General features: G+C 48.9%; 1 protein-coding gene across 2 annotated transcripts in view; it reads right to left on the reverse strand.

Annotated features, from left to right (window-relative positions):
- Positions 1-7,059: 7,059 nt before the first annotated feature.
- The window catches only part of fbln7 (fibulin 7), a 30,564-nt gene continuing 25,077 nt past the window's right edge, over positions 7,060-12,546 (reverse strand). For both annotated transcript variants that reach the window (XM_078398797.1, XM_078398796.1), the window contains one exon: positions 7,060-8,853. In XM_078398797.1, coding sequence (XP_078254923.1) covers positions 8,481-8,853 — 373 coding nt within the window. In that variant the 3' untranslated portion in view covers positions 7,060-8,480. The remainder of the gene's footprint in view (positions 8,854-12,546) is intronic.

Here is a 12,546-nt window from a genome sequence, read left to right on the forward strand (position 1 = left end):
ATGTCCCATCTACACTAGTCCCACCTGCCCGCATTTGGCTCATATCTCTCTAAACATTTCTTATCTATGTACCTGTCCAAATGACTTTTCGGTGAGAAGGAGGAGATGTAATGGGGATCTGATGGATACATTATTCACACAAAGTGGAGTTGGTGTCTGTAATGGACTGCCAGAGGAGATGGTGGAGGCAGGAACTGACAACATTGTAAAGGCATCTTGCCAGGTACCTTAAATACTTAATTTCTATGTGATAGTGCTTTACTTTAGTCTTGGAAATTCTGGTGAGCACAGATCAATATTTGAGAACACAGAGATACAAACTATTGTGCTACTGGATAAAGAGGGCACTGATAGTCACATTCCATCTACACCTCACGCTGCCTCGGCAAGGCCAGCAGCCCAGACCATCACACAAACCAACCTCCCTTCCATTGACTCCACCTACACCTCACGCTGCCTCGGCAAGGCCAGCAGCATAATCAAGTACCAGTCTCACCCTGGCCACTCCCTCTTCTCCCCCCTCCCTTCAGGCAAGAGGTACAGAAGTGTGAAAACGCACACCTCCAGATTCAGGAACAGTTTCTTCACAGTTACTATTGGGCAACTGCCCCATGGATGCTGCCTGACCCGCTGAGTTCCTCCAGCACATTGTTTGCCTCTCTGCTCTTAAACTTCTATTTTCCAGCGGCTTTCAGCTTTTAAGTTGAGACAAGTGTTTTTCCAAATGTGGGAAGCAGTCAGCCGTGTGGATTGGCAGATACTACGCTCATTAGGAAAAAAAAGCGTTGGAGAGATGAGATCATGTTGCATCAGTTGTTGGCTTTGGTACAGCTTTAACTTTTAAACAGTTAGGAGAACATGGATTAGGGGGCATTGGCTACAACGTAAAGTTTAGTTTAGTTTAGAGACACAGCGCGGAAACAGGCCCTTCGGCCCACCATGTCCGTGCCGCCCAGCGATCCCCGCACATTAACACCATCCTACACACACTAGGGACCATTTTTACATTTACCAAGCCAATTGTATCCTTATTGTTTTGATGTGGTTATGCTTTATTCTTAATTGTTAACTGTATGTTTGTGTTGTCATTTGTGAGCGGAGCACCAAGGCACATTCCTTGTATCTGCACATACTTGGCCAATAAACTTATTCATTAACCTACAAACCTGCTCGTCTTTGGAGTGTGGGAGGAAACCGAAGATCTCGGAGAAAACCCACGCAGGTCACGGGGGGAACGTACAAACTCCGTACAGACAGCACCGGTAGTCGGGATGGAACCCGGGTCTCCGGCGCTGCATTCGCTGGAAGGCAGCAACTCTACCGCTGCGCCACCGTGACCGCTCCGTAAAGTTGGACAGACGGATTTTTTTCTCTTGTGCGCCAGAGGTTGAGTGGAGGGAGACCTGAGAGGAATTATGAGAGGCATAGGTAGGAGAGACAGTCTTTTTCCCAGGGTGCAAATGTCAAAGACTGGGGGGCACAGGTCCAAGGTGAGAGGGGCAATGTTAATGGAGACCAGACCAAGTGGACCCGTTGGGCCCAAACCTCTCCTGCATTGGTGCAGCACCCTCTCCTCCCCCACTCCCCTCTCACCCCCCTCCCTTCCTCCTCTCTCCCCTCCCCCCTCCCCCTCCCCACCTTCCCCTCCCCCCACTACATCCCTTTGAACCCCTCCTTATCCTCCCTCCCACCCCCCTTCCTTCCCCTCCCTCCCTAAGAGATAGATTTAAACTTTAAAAGGTGAATAACTTTAAAAATATAACACCGATTTCAATGAAACGTCTTCCATTAGCACCAAAGGGACGACGGTGAGTAAGGTGGGCCTAAAATTGTCATGCTATCATGTTAGCTGTAGTTCAGGAACAAACAAACAAACAAACGAGAGTTTTATTATATAGATTTGCGGGGCAGGTTTTTTACACAGAGGGTGGTGGGGGCGTGGAACACGCTGCCAGGGGTAGTGGTGGGAGGCCGTTACGATAGTGGCGTTTAAGATGGGCACATGGACGTGCAGGGAACAGTCGGATGTGGATCACCTGCAAGCAGATGAGATCACAGCGTATTACATACATCTTCAAGCACTGGCTACGTTCCTCTACCGAACTGTACCCAGGAAGGGAAGGCGTTATGATTGATGTTAACTAGGCGGGGTTAATGGTACTGAGGTAACTATGTTATTGGTTGCATATAAACCATCTACAATTTAACTTGGCATCATGTTCGATTCAAACAGAATGAGCCAAAGTGCTGTACTCCTCGGACCTTAGAACGTATTTTAGAGGTGATGTGTGGGGTGAGTTTTTTCAAGAGAGAGAGGTGAGCACCTGGAGAAGGTGGTGCGGGAAGATTGGAGAGTGGCGTTTAAGTGGCTTTTAGATAGGCACATATCAACATATCAACCTTCACAGAATCTGAGGCGACACGGCGCCAGAGACCCGGGTTCCATCCCGACTACGGGTGCCGTCTGTACTGAGTTTGTACCTTCTCCCCGTGACCTGCGTGGGTTTTCTCCAGGTGCTCCGGTTTCCTCCCACACTCCAAAGACGTCAGCTTTGAAGGTTAATTGGCTTCTGTAAATTGTAAATTGTCCCAAGTGTGTAGAGTAGAACCAGTGTGTGGGTGATCGTTGTTCGACGCGGACTGCCACAACCAGAGAGCAGTGCTGAACTACTATCTACCTCATTGATGATCCTCAGACTATCCTTGATTGGACTTTGCTGGCTTTACCTTGCACTTATCGTTATTCCCTTATCATGTGTCTATACACTGTAAATGCATTGATTGTAATCATGTATTGTCTTTCAGCTGACTGGTTAGCACGCAACGAAAGCTTTACACTGTACCTCGGTACACGTGACAATGTAAAATCATGATGGGAATAGATAGGGGTTATTGCACAGTCTTTAACCAGGGTAAGATAATCAAGAACCAGATTACATAGGTTTACGGTGGGAGGGTCAAGATTTAATATGAATTTGAGGGGCAACTTTTTCACTCAGGGAGTGATGGGTACATGGACCGAGCTGCCAGAGGAGGTAGTCGAGGAAGATACTATAACAGCATTTAAAAGACACTTGGACAGATACATGGATAGGAAAGGTTTAGACATGGCTAGATGCAGGCAAATGGGACTAGCTTAGATGGGGCATCTTGGTTGGCATGACTAGTTGGCCAAAGGACTTGTTTCCATGTTGTATGACTATGACACTATTATTGTCCTGTGTGCCGAGGTACAGTGAAAACGTTTGTTTTGGATGCTGTGCAGTTAGATGATACAGTGCACAATATCGTTCTCAGCATTGTAGTGCACCAGTTCCATAGGCAGAGTCCAATGTCCCCAATGAGGCAGAGGTTTATTGGATCGTACCCTAGCTTATGGAAAGACCGTTCAGACGCCTAATAACAGGGGGTGTTACTGAGTCTGGTGGTGCAGGAGGAGGCCATTCGGCCCTTCGAGCCAGCACCGCCATTCATTGTGATCATGGCTGATCATCCGCAATCAGTAACCCGTGCCTGCCTTCTCCCCATATCCGTTGATACCACTAGCCCCTAGATCACAGACATTCAGCCAGAATAACACCCTTCACACCCCCTGTCTTCTATTGGTAAACCAGTTTAATTTAGTTTAGAGATACAGCGTGGAAACAGGCCCTTTCGGCCCACCAGGTCCGCACCGACCAGCGATCCCCACACATTAACACTATCCTACACCCACTAGGGACAATTTTTACATTTACTAAGCCAATTAATCTACAAACCTGCACGTCTTTGGAGTGTGGGAGGAAACCGAAGATCTCGGAGAAAACCCACGCAGGTCACGGGGAGAACGTACAAACTCCGTACAGACAGCACCCGTAGTCGGGATGGAACCCGGGTCTCCGGCGCTGCATTCGCCGTAAGGCAGCAACTCTACCGCTGCGCCACCGTGCCGCTCAAGATCAGCCAAGATGGTTGGCAGAGCAGTCTCGATGGGCAGAGTGGCCTACTTTTGCTCCAATCTCTTACGATCATCTTGAGTGCAGTGAACACAAAATGAATGTAATGATTTTCTCTCTTTGCCTTAAGATATTAATTCTACTGTCACTAAAGATTTTCACTGGAGAGCCAGGAATGAGACACAATACCGGGAGTAATAGAAAATATTTTAATTAAAAACCATCAGGGTAAACAATGCCCTAGGCAGAAGTAAAGACCTGCTTTAAAAAAACAATTTGAAAGCTTTCAGCATGTTCTCATTAATAACACTTCAGCAACCAGGTCTTCAAAATACAGTAAGCAACAGTCCTTTATATATTGTTATGCAGTTCTTAAAAAAAGTGAGTCCATTTCTTAATGTTTAATGGCTCAATTTTGATTCTATGTTGAAACTAAGAACTTGTGATTATCTTGTTAAGGTGAAGGATTATACTTCTTATAATATGTCACTGTAATTACTAAATGCCTATTAGAGAGTAAACAAGGCATGCCGATATTTTGGAAATAGTAGGGAAAAAAAGCATGCGGTGGAAATCAACGGGTCAGGCAGCATCTGTGGAGGAAAATAGGCCTTCAACATTTGGGGACAGATCCCTTTCACTGGATGAAGGGTTTAGATGAAGACTGTTCAAACATTGATTGTCCACTTCCTTCCACAGATGCTGCCTGACCCATTGGGTTTTTCCACCTGCTTTCAACTTCAGAGATGCAGCATGGTAACAGGCCCTTTGGCCCACCAAGTCCGCGCCGACCAGCGATCTCCCCGTACACTTGCACCATTAGGGATGATTTATAATTTTACCGAAGCAAATTAACCTACAAACCTGTTCGTCTTTGGAGGGTGGGAGGAAACCGGAGCACCCGGAGAAAACGCACTTGGTCACAGGGAGAACGTACAAACTCCGTACAGACAGTACCCATTGTCAGGATCGAACGCGGGTCTTTGGCACTGTGAGGCAGCAAATCTACCTCTGCGCCACTGTGATTCATGGATAGGACATCGTGGTCGGCATGGACAAATTGGGCCGAAGGGCCTGCCTCCAAGTTGTATGACTCTAGGACTCTATCATTCCTTCATTACTACTAGGTCTACACTGATGAGCCAAAACATTATGACCACTGACAGGCGAAGTGAATTACATTGAGTAATCTTATTACAATGGCACCTGTCAAGGGGTGGGATATATTAGGCAGCAAGTGAACAGTCAGTTCTTGAAGTTGATGTGTTGGATGCAGGAGAAATAGGCAGGAGTAAAGACCTGAGCGACTTTGACAAGGGCCAAATTGTTATGGCCAGACGACTGGGTCAGAGCATCTGTGAAACGGCAAGGCTTGTGGGGTGCTCCCGGTCAGCAGTGGTGAGTACCTACCGACAGTGGTCCGAGGAGGGACAAACCACAAACCGGCGACAGACAGGGTGTTGGGCGCCCAAGGCTCATCGATGCGCGAGGGCAACGAAGGCTATCCCGTCTGATCCGAACCGACAGAAGGTTGACTGTGGCACAAGTCACAGAAAATGTTAATGGTGGTCACGGGAGGAATGTGTCACAATACACAGTGCATCGCACCCTGCTGCGTATGGGGCTGCACACGGAGGACCAACAGCATATTAGGCAGGTGGGCATAATGTTTTGGCTGATGTGCAACAATTCTCTCTGCAATATACTGTGTCAATAGGGGTGAGACATTCAAAGTGGCAGGTCACCACGACTGTTCCAAGGACAAGTAGGGAAGGCAGTTAATGTTGGCTTGTCAGCATAACTATGGACCCCAAAAAAACCCAAACAAACCGGCGACCAGTGATAAATTCAGGATGGGTGCAATAGGCGGATGGGATGCTAAATGAGAATGAATGGTAACTGGGAAATAAATGGCAAACTCGAGCTGGATGGTAACCAAAACACCAATGATAAAGGGTTCAGAATGAAAGGGTGCAGAGAAGATTCACGAGGATGTTGGCAGGACTAGAGGGTGTGAGTTACAGGGAGAGGTTGAGTAGGCTGGGTCTCTATTCCATGGAGCGCAGGAGGATGAGGGGAGGTCTTATAGAGGTGTACAAAATCATGAGAGGAATAGATCGGGTCGATGCACAGAGTCTCTTGCCCAGAGTAGGGAATCGAGGACCAGAGGAAATAGGTTCAAGGTGAAGGGGAAAAGATTTATTAGGAATCTGAGGGGTAGCTTTTCCACACAGAGGGTGGTGGGTGTATGGAACAAGCTGCCAGAGGAGGTAGTTGAGGCTGGGACTATCCCATCGTTTAAGAAGCAGTTGGACAGGCACATGGATAGGACAGGTTTGGAGGGATATGGACCAAGCGCAGGCAAGTGGGACTAGTGTAGCTGGGACATTGTTGGCCGGTGTGGGCGAGTTGGGCCAAAGGGCCTGTTTCCACACTGTATCACTCTATGACTCTATGAAGGGCCTGTTTCCACACTGTATCACTCTATGACTCTATGAAGGGCCTGTTTCCACACTGTATCACTCTATGACTCTATGACTATAAACCATGTTGATGGTAAATTAAGTTGAGGGCTGCAGGTGGAGCTTCTGCCTCACAGCACCAGAGAGCCGGGTTCGATCCTGACCTTGTGGGTTTCCTCCGGGTGCTCCGGTTTCCTGCCACTTCCCAAAAACATGCAGTTTTGGAGGTTAATTGGCCTCTGTATACAGGGAGAGGATGAGAATGTTGGATAACATAGAACTAGTGAAAATGGATGATTGATGGCCAGCGTGGGCTCAATGGGCCAAAGGGCCTGTTTCCATGCTGTATCTTTTAATACAATTCAATTCAATTCATAGGTTGAAAAGTAAAAAATTCGATGGATGGTATATGTAGAATGGATAATAACCTGGACAAAAATGGTAAAGAGAGGACTGATAAATAGGGATGGATCGCAAACAAAGGAGGAAGAATAAAGAGGAAATAGATGAAAAACTGGGATGGGGAAGCTAAATAGGAGGTGAACGGAAGATCAAAGGGCAGCGCCGTGGCGCAGCGGTAGAGTTGCTGCCTCACAGCGCCAGACCCGACTTCCATCCTGACTACGGGTGCTGTCTGTACGGAGTTTGTACGTTCTTCCCGTGACCGCGTGGGTTTTTTCCGGGTGCTCCGGATTTCCTCCCACACTCCAAAGACGTGCAAATTTGTAGGTTAATTGGCTTCTGTAAAATGTAAATTGTGTGTAGGATAGAACTAGTGTGTGAGTATATTGGTTGGCGCGGTCTCAGCATGCCAAGGGTCTTGCTTCAATGCTGCATCTCCAAACTAAACTAAACTGAACAGGGGATGGATGCTAAACAGGCTCTGGGCAGTCAAATGGAAACTCATGGCCAACAGTGCATGTATGGAAAACAAGATGGTGATAATCTCATGATTTTTTTTGGTTTAGTTTAGAGATACAGCGCGGAAACAGGCCCTTTGGCCCACCGGGTCCGCGCCGACCAGCGATCCCCGCACATTAACACCATCTTACATCCACTAGGAACAATTTTTACATTTACCAAGCCAATTAACCTACACGTCTTTGGAGTGTGGGAGGAAACCGAAGCACCCGGAGAAAACCCACGCAGGTCACGGGGAGAACGTACAAACTCCGTACAGACAGCACCCGTAGTCGGGATGGAACCCGGGTCTCCGGCGCTGCATTTTCTGTAAGGCAGCAACTCTACCGCTGCACCACCCTCTATGTGGTACAGAGTGTATGATGGTAGGATTAGATGGTAGTCTCCAGATGGTGCACTGGAGATGTGCAGTAAGTGTGGGCGCGATGGTAAATACAAGACTGATAGTAAATTAGAGTTTAATGAGGCAGTGACATGGTTTGATGAGCTGGAAAATAAGGGATGTTTTGGAAAACTGGAGATGAAGGGTGGGCATCGTGTGATGATGATGAACAGAAAATGGACGCCAAGCAACATATAATGTCAGAACCAAAACACAGCGTTGCTGGAGGAACTCAATGGGTCAGGCAGCATCTGGGGGAACATAGACATAGAACCATGGACATAGAAACATAGACATACAAACATAGAAAATAGGTGCAGGAGGAGGCCATTCGGCCCTTCGAGCCAGCACCGCCATTCATTGTGATCATGGCTGATCATCCACAATCAGTAACCCGTACCTGCCTTCTCCCCATATCCCTTGATTCCACTAGCCCCTAGAGCTCTATCTAACTCTCTCTTAAATTCATCCAGTGAATTGGCCTCCACTGCCCTCTGTGGCAGAGAATTCCACAAATTCACAACTCTCTGGGTGAAAAAGTTCCTTCTCACCTCAGTTTTAAATGGCCTCCCCTTTATTCTTAGACTGTGTGGCCCCTGGTTCTGAACTCCCCCAACATTGGGAACATTTTTCCTGCATCTAGCTTGTCCAGTCCTTTTATAATTTTATACGTTTCTGTAAGATCCCCTCTCATCCTTCTAAACTCCAGTGAATACAAGCCCAGTCTTTCCAATCTTTCCTCGTATGTCAGTCCCAGAGACAGCATGTCCGAGCGTCCCCTCAGAAGCCGTTGGCCGAGACGAAGAGCGTAACCTTGGACAGGTGCTTGGCATGGAAAGTGCGGTTGTAGTATTCGGACATGTCCACGTCCACCTCCACGGTGCACGGCCCCACCAGCGGCTGGACCAGGATCAGCTCTCCCGTCCGCCGGTCCGACCGCTGCACCACGAACTGGCCGCGGTTCCTTCCCCCGGCGATGCCGAAGCGCAGGCTGTCCGCGCCGGGCCTGCCAGGGGCAGCGGCCGTGGCGATGCGGAATAGCGTGACCGGGGTCTTCAGCTTGGAGGGCATGGAGAGGTAGTGGAAGGAGATGGTTTTGGCAGCGTGGTGGCACGACTTGCTGTTCATCGGGCAAGGGTGGCGCTCACAGTGGCTGAAAAACAAGGGCAACACAAGCTGTATTCCATCTGCAGTACAAATTACTGAAGTGTCCCGATTATGGTTGCCAACTGTCCCGTATTAGCCGGGACATCCCGTATATTGGGCTAAATTGGTTTGTCCCGTATGTGCCCACCCTTGTCCTGTATTAGGCCCGGACGGCATAGTGGGCCCGGACACTGTAGGCCGAGACACTGTAGGCCCAGGGGCTGCTGTAGGCCCGGACACTGTAGGCCGGACACTGTAGGCCCGGACACTGTAGGCTCGGACACTGTAGACCCGGATTCTGTAGGCCCGGACACTGTAGGCCGAGACACTGTAGGCCCAGGGGCTACTGTAGGCCCGGACACTGTAGGCCCAGACACTGTAGGCCCGGGGGCCGCTGTAGGCCCGGACACTGTAGACCCGGACTCTGTAGGCCCGGGGGCTGCTGTAGGTCCGGACAGTGTAGGCCCGGAGGCCAGTGAGCCGCCTGACAGAGGTTGCGTAGCAACCCGCCTCCCTGCCCGGGTGGCCGCCATTGGTGGAGTGGGATCACGTGGTCGCTGGCTGGGTGAGGTCACGTGGGGCACGGGGCGGTGACGTCACGTTTTGTTCCTTACTTGGGAGTGAGAACGTTGGCACCCCTAGTCCCGATTATGTTGCTGGGGTAACTCAGCGGGTCAGGCCTCATCTGTGGAGAACATGGGTAGGTGACGTTTTGGGAGACGTTGCTGTGTTGATCCAAGTTGACTCTTTAACTCTCCCTCCCATTCCCAATCTGACCTTTCTGTCCTGGGCCTCCTCCATTGTCAGAGTGGACCCCAGTGCACCTCATATTTCGCTTGAGCAGCATACACCCCAGTGGTATGAACATTGATTTCTCCAACTTTATGTAACCCCGGCATTCCCTCTCTCTCTCTCCCTCCCTCCCCCACCCAAGTCGTACCAGCTTCAAAGTCGTCTTGTTGAGTCTTATTGTCTGTAACTTATTTTCACCCAACAAACAGCTTACAAAGGCCAGTTTCCTTTATCATTGTTACATATTTGCATATCTTTCATTTATTTGTTCTATATCTCTCTACATCACCATCTATATCTGTCATTTCCCTCTCCCCTGACTCTCAGTCTGAAGAAGGGTCTCGACCCGAAACGTCACCCTTTCTCCAGAGATGCTGCCTGACCCGCTGAGTTACTCCAGCTTATTGTGCCTATTTAGATACAAGGAACTGAATACGCTGGTTATTGCAAAAAAAGACACAAAGTGTTGGAGTAACTCAGCGGGTCAGGCAGCATCTCTGGAGAACATGGATGGGTGACGTTTCGGCTCAGAATCTATCTCGAGACGGATTCAGTCTGAAGAAGTAGCCCGGTCTGAAACGTCATCCATCCACGTTCTTCAGAGATGCTGCCTGACCTGCTGAGTTACTCCAGCACTCTGTGAAACGTCACCCATCCATGTTCTCCAGAGATGCTGCCTGACCCGCTGAGTTACTCCAGCACTCTGTGAAACGTCATCCATCCACGTTCTCCAGAGATGCTGCCTGACCCGCTGAGTTACTCCAGCACTCTGTGAAACATCACCTATCCATGTTCTCCAGAGATGCTGCCTGACCCGCTGAGATCCTGACTACGGCTGCTGTCTCTACGGAGTCAGCACGTTCTCCCTGTGACCACATGGCTTTTCTCCGGGTGCTCCGGTTTCTTCCCACACTCCACAGATTGGCAGCTTTGTAGGTTAATTGGCTTCTGTAAAATTGCAAATTGTCCCTCGTGTGCAGGACAATGCAAGTGTCACCTGTCGGCATGAACCCGGTGGGCCGAAGGGGCTTTTTTCCCACCCTGTATCTCTAAACTAAACTAAACTAAATTGATCCAATTATGACCCAATCCCACTGTTTCAAAAAAATAGCAGGAAAGATATTGGTCGTGGGCATTATTTGTTTCTTACTCAGATCACAAGAGTAAATACATTTGATCGTGTCCCTTGCTATATACAAATAGGCCGATGGGTTTTCCTCACTGAAAGAAAAGGCAGCACTATAGAAGACTTACTTATGCAGGCAGTGGAGGCCAATTCACTGGATGAATTTAAAAGAGAGTTAGATAGAGCTCTAGGGGCTAGTGGAATCAAGGGATATGGGGAGAAGGCAGGCACGGGTTACTGATTGTGGATGATCAGCCATGATCACAATGAATGGCGGTGCTGGCTGGAAGGGCCGAATGGCCTCCTCCTGCACCTATTTTCTAAGTCAAGTCTAAGTATCTACGTACACAATATGCTTTTAGGTCGGTACATGGGTATGCAGAAGTATGGATCATGTGCATGCTGAGAAGATTAGTTTAACGGCATCATGTTCGGTTGGATCACTGTGGGCTGAAGGGCCTGTTGATTCTGTCTGAAGAAGGGTCCCGACCTGAAACGTCACTGATCTATGTTCATCAGAGATGCAGCCTGACAAGCTGAGTTACTCCAGCACTTTGTGCCTTTTTCAATGTGAGTCTATATCCTATCTCGGCTGGCACGGACCCAGTGGGCTGAAGGGCTTGTTTCCGAGCTGTATGACTATATCTCCGTGATTGAAAGATCAGCCCAGCTTATGTGGCCCCACTCAAAGAGCCATAGAGACATACAGAGTGGAAACTAGGCCCTTCCGTCCAAGTACGTCTATGCCGACCAATGTGTCCCATCTACACTCGTCTCACCTGCCTGCATTTGGTCCATATCCCTCTAAACCTGTCCTAGCCATGTACCTGTTTCTTAAACGTTGTGATAGTCCCAGCCTCAACCACCTCCTCTGGCAGCTCATTCCATACACCCACCTCCCTTTGTGTGTAAAAGTTGCCACTCGGGTTCCTATTGAATCTGTTCCCCCTTCACCTTAAACCTATGTCCTCTGGTCCTCAATTCCCCTGCTCTGGGCAAGATACTCTGTGTGTTTACCCGATCTATTCCTGTCATGATCTTATATCTATACGATCACCCTCTCGTGCTCTTGCGCTCCAAGGAATAAAGTCCCAGCCTGCCCAAACTCTCCCTTTAGCTCAGGCCCTCGAACTGCCACACATACAAGCTTCAAGATAGACACAAAATGAATGCTGGAGTAACTCAGCGGGACAGGCAGCATCTCTGGAGAGGAGGAATGGGTGATGTTTCGGGTCGAGACCCGTCTTCAGACTGAGAGTAGGGGGAAAGGGAGACACAGAGATAAGGAAGGGTAAGGTGTGAATACGAGACATCAAAGGGGAATAGATCATTGTTAGGTAGGGGAAGGTGACAACGAGGCTTACAATGTAAAATGTTATCAGGAGGACAGTCTGATAACCAATCAGCTATCAATCTATTCTACAACTTCCTTAATCTGCGTCCCCTTTGATCTCTCGTTTTCACACCTTACCCTTCCATATCTCTGTCTCCCTGTCCCCTGAGTCTCAGTCTGAAGAAGGGTCACGACCTGAATCATCACCCATTCCTTCTCTTCACAGATGCTGCCTGACCCGCTGAGTTACTCCAGCACTCTGTGAAACGTCACCCATCCATGTTCTCCTGAGATGCTGCCTGACCCGCTGAGTTACTCCAGCACTCTGTGAAACGTCACCTATCCATGTTCTCCAGAGATGCTTCCTAACCCACTGAGTTACTCCAGCACTCTGTGAAACGTCACCTATCCATGTTCTCCACAGATGCTGCCTGACCCGCTGAGTTACT

The sequence above is a fragment of the Rhinoraja longicauda genome, chromosome 5 (assembly GCF_053455715.1).
Source record: "Rhinoraja longicauda isolate Sanriku21f chromosome 5, sRhiLon1.1, whole genome shotgun sequence".
Taxonomy (NCBI): Eukaryota; Metazoa; Chordata; class Chondrichthyes; order Rajiformes; family Arhynchobatidae; genus Rhinoraja; species Rhinoraja longicauda.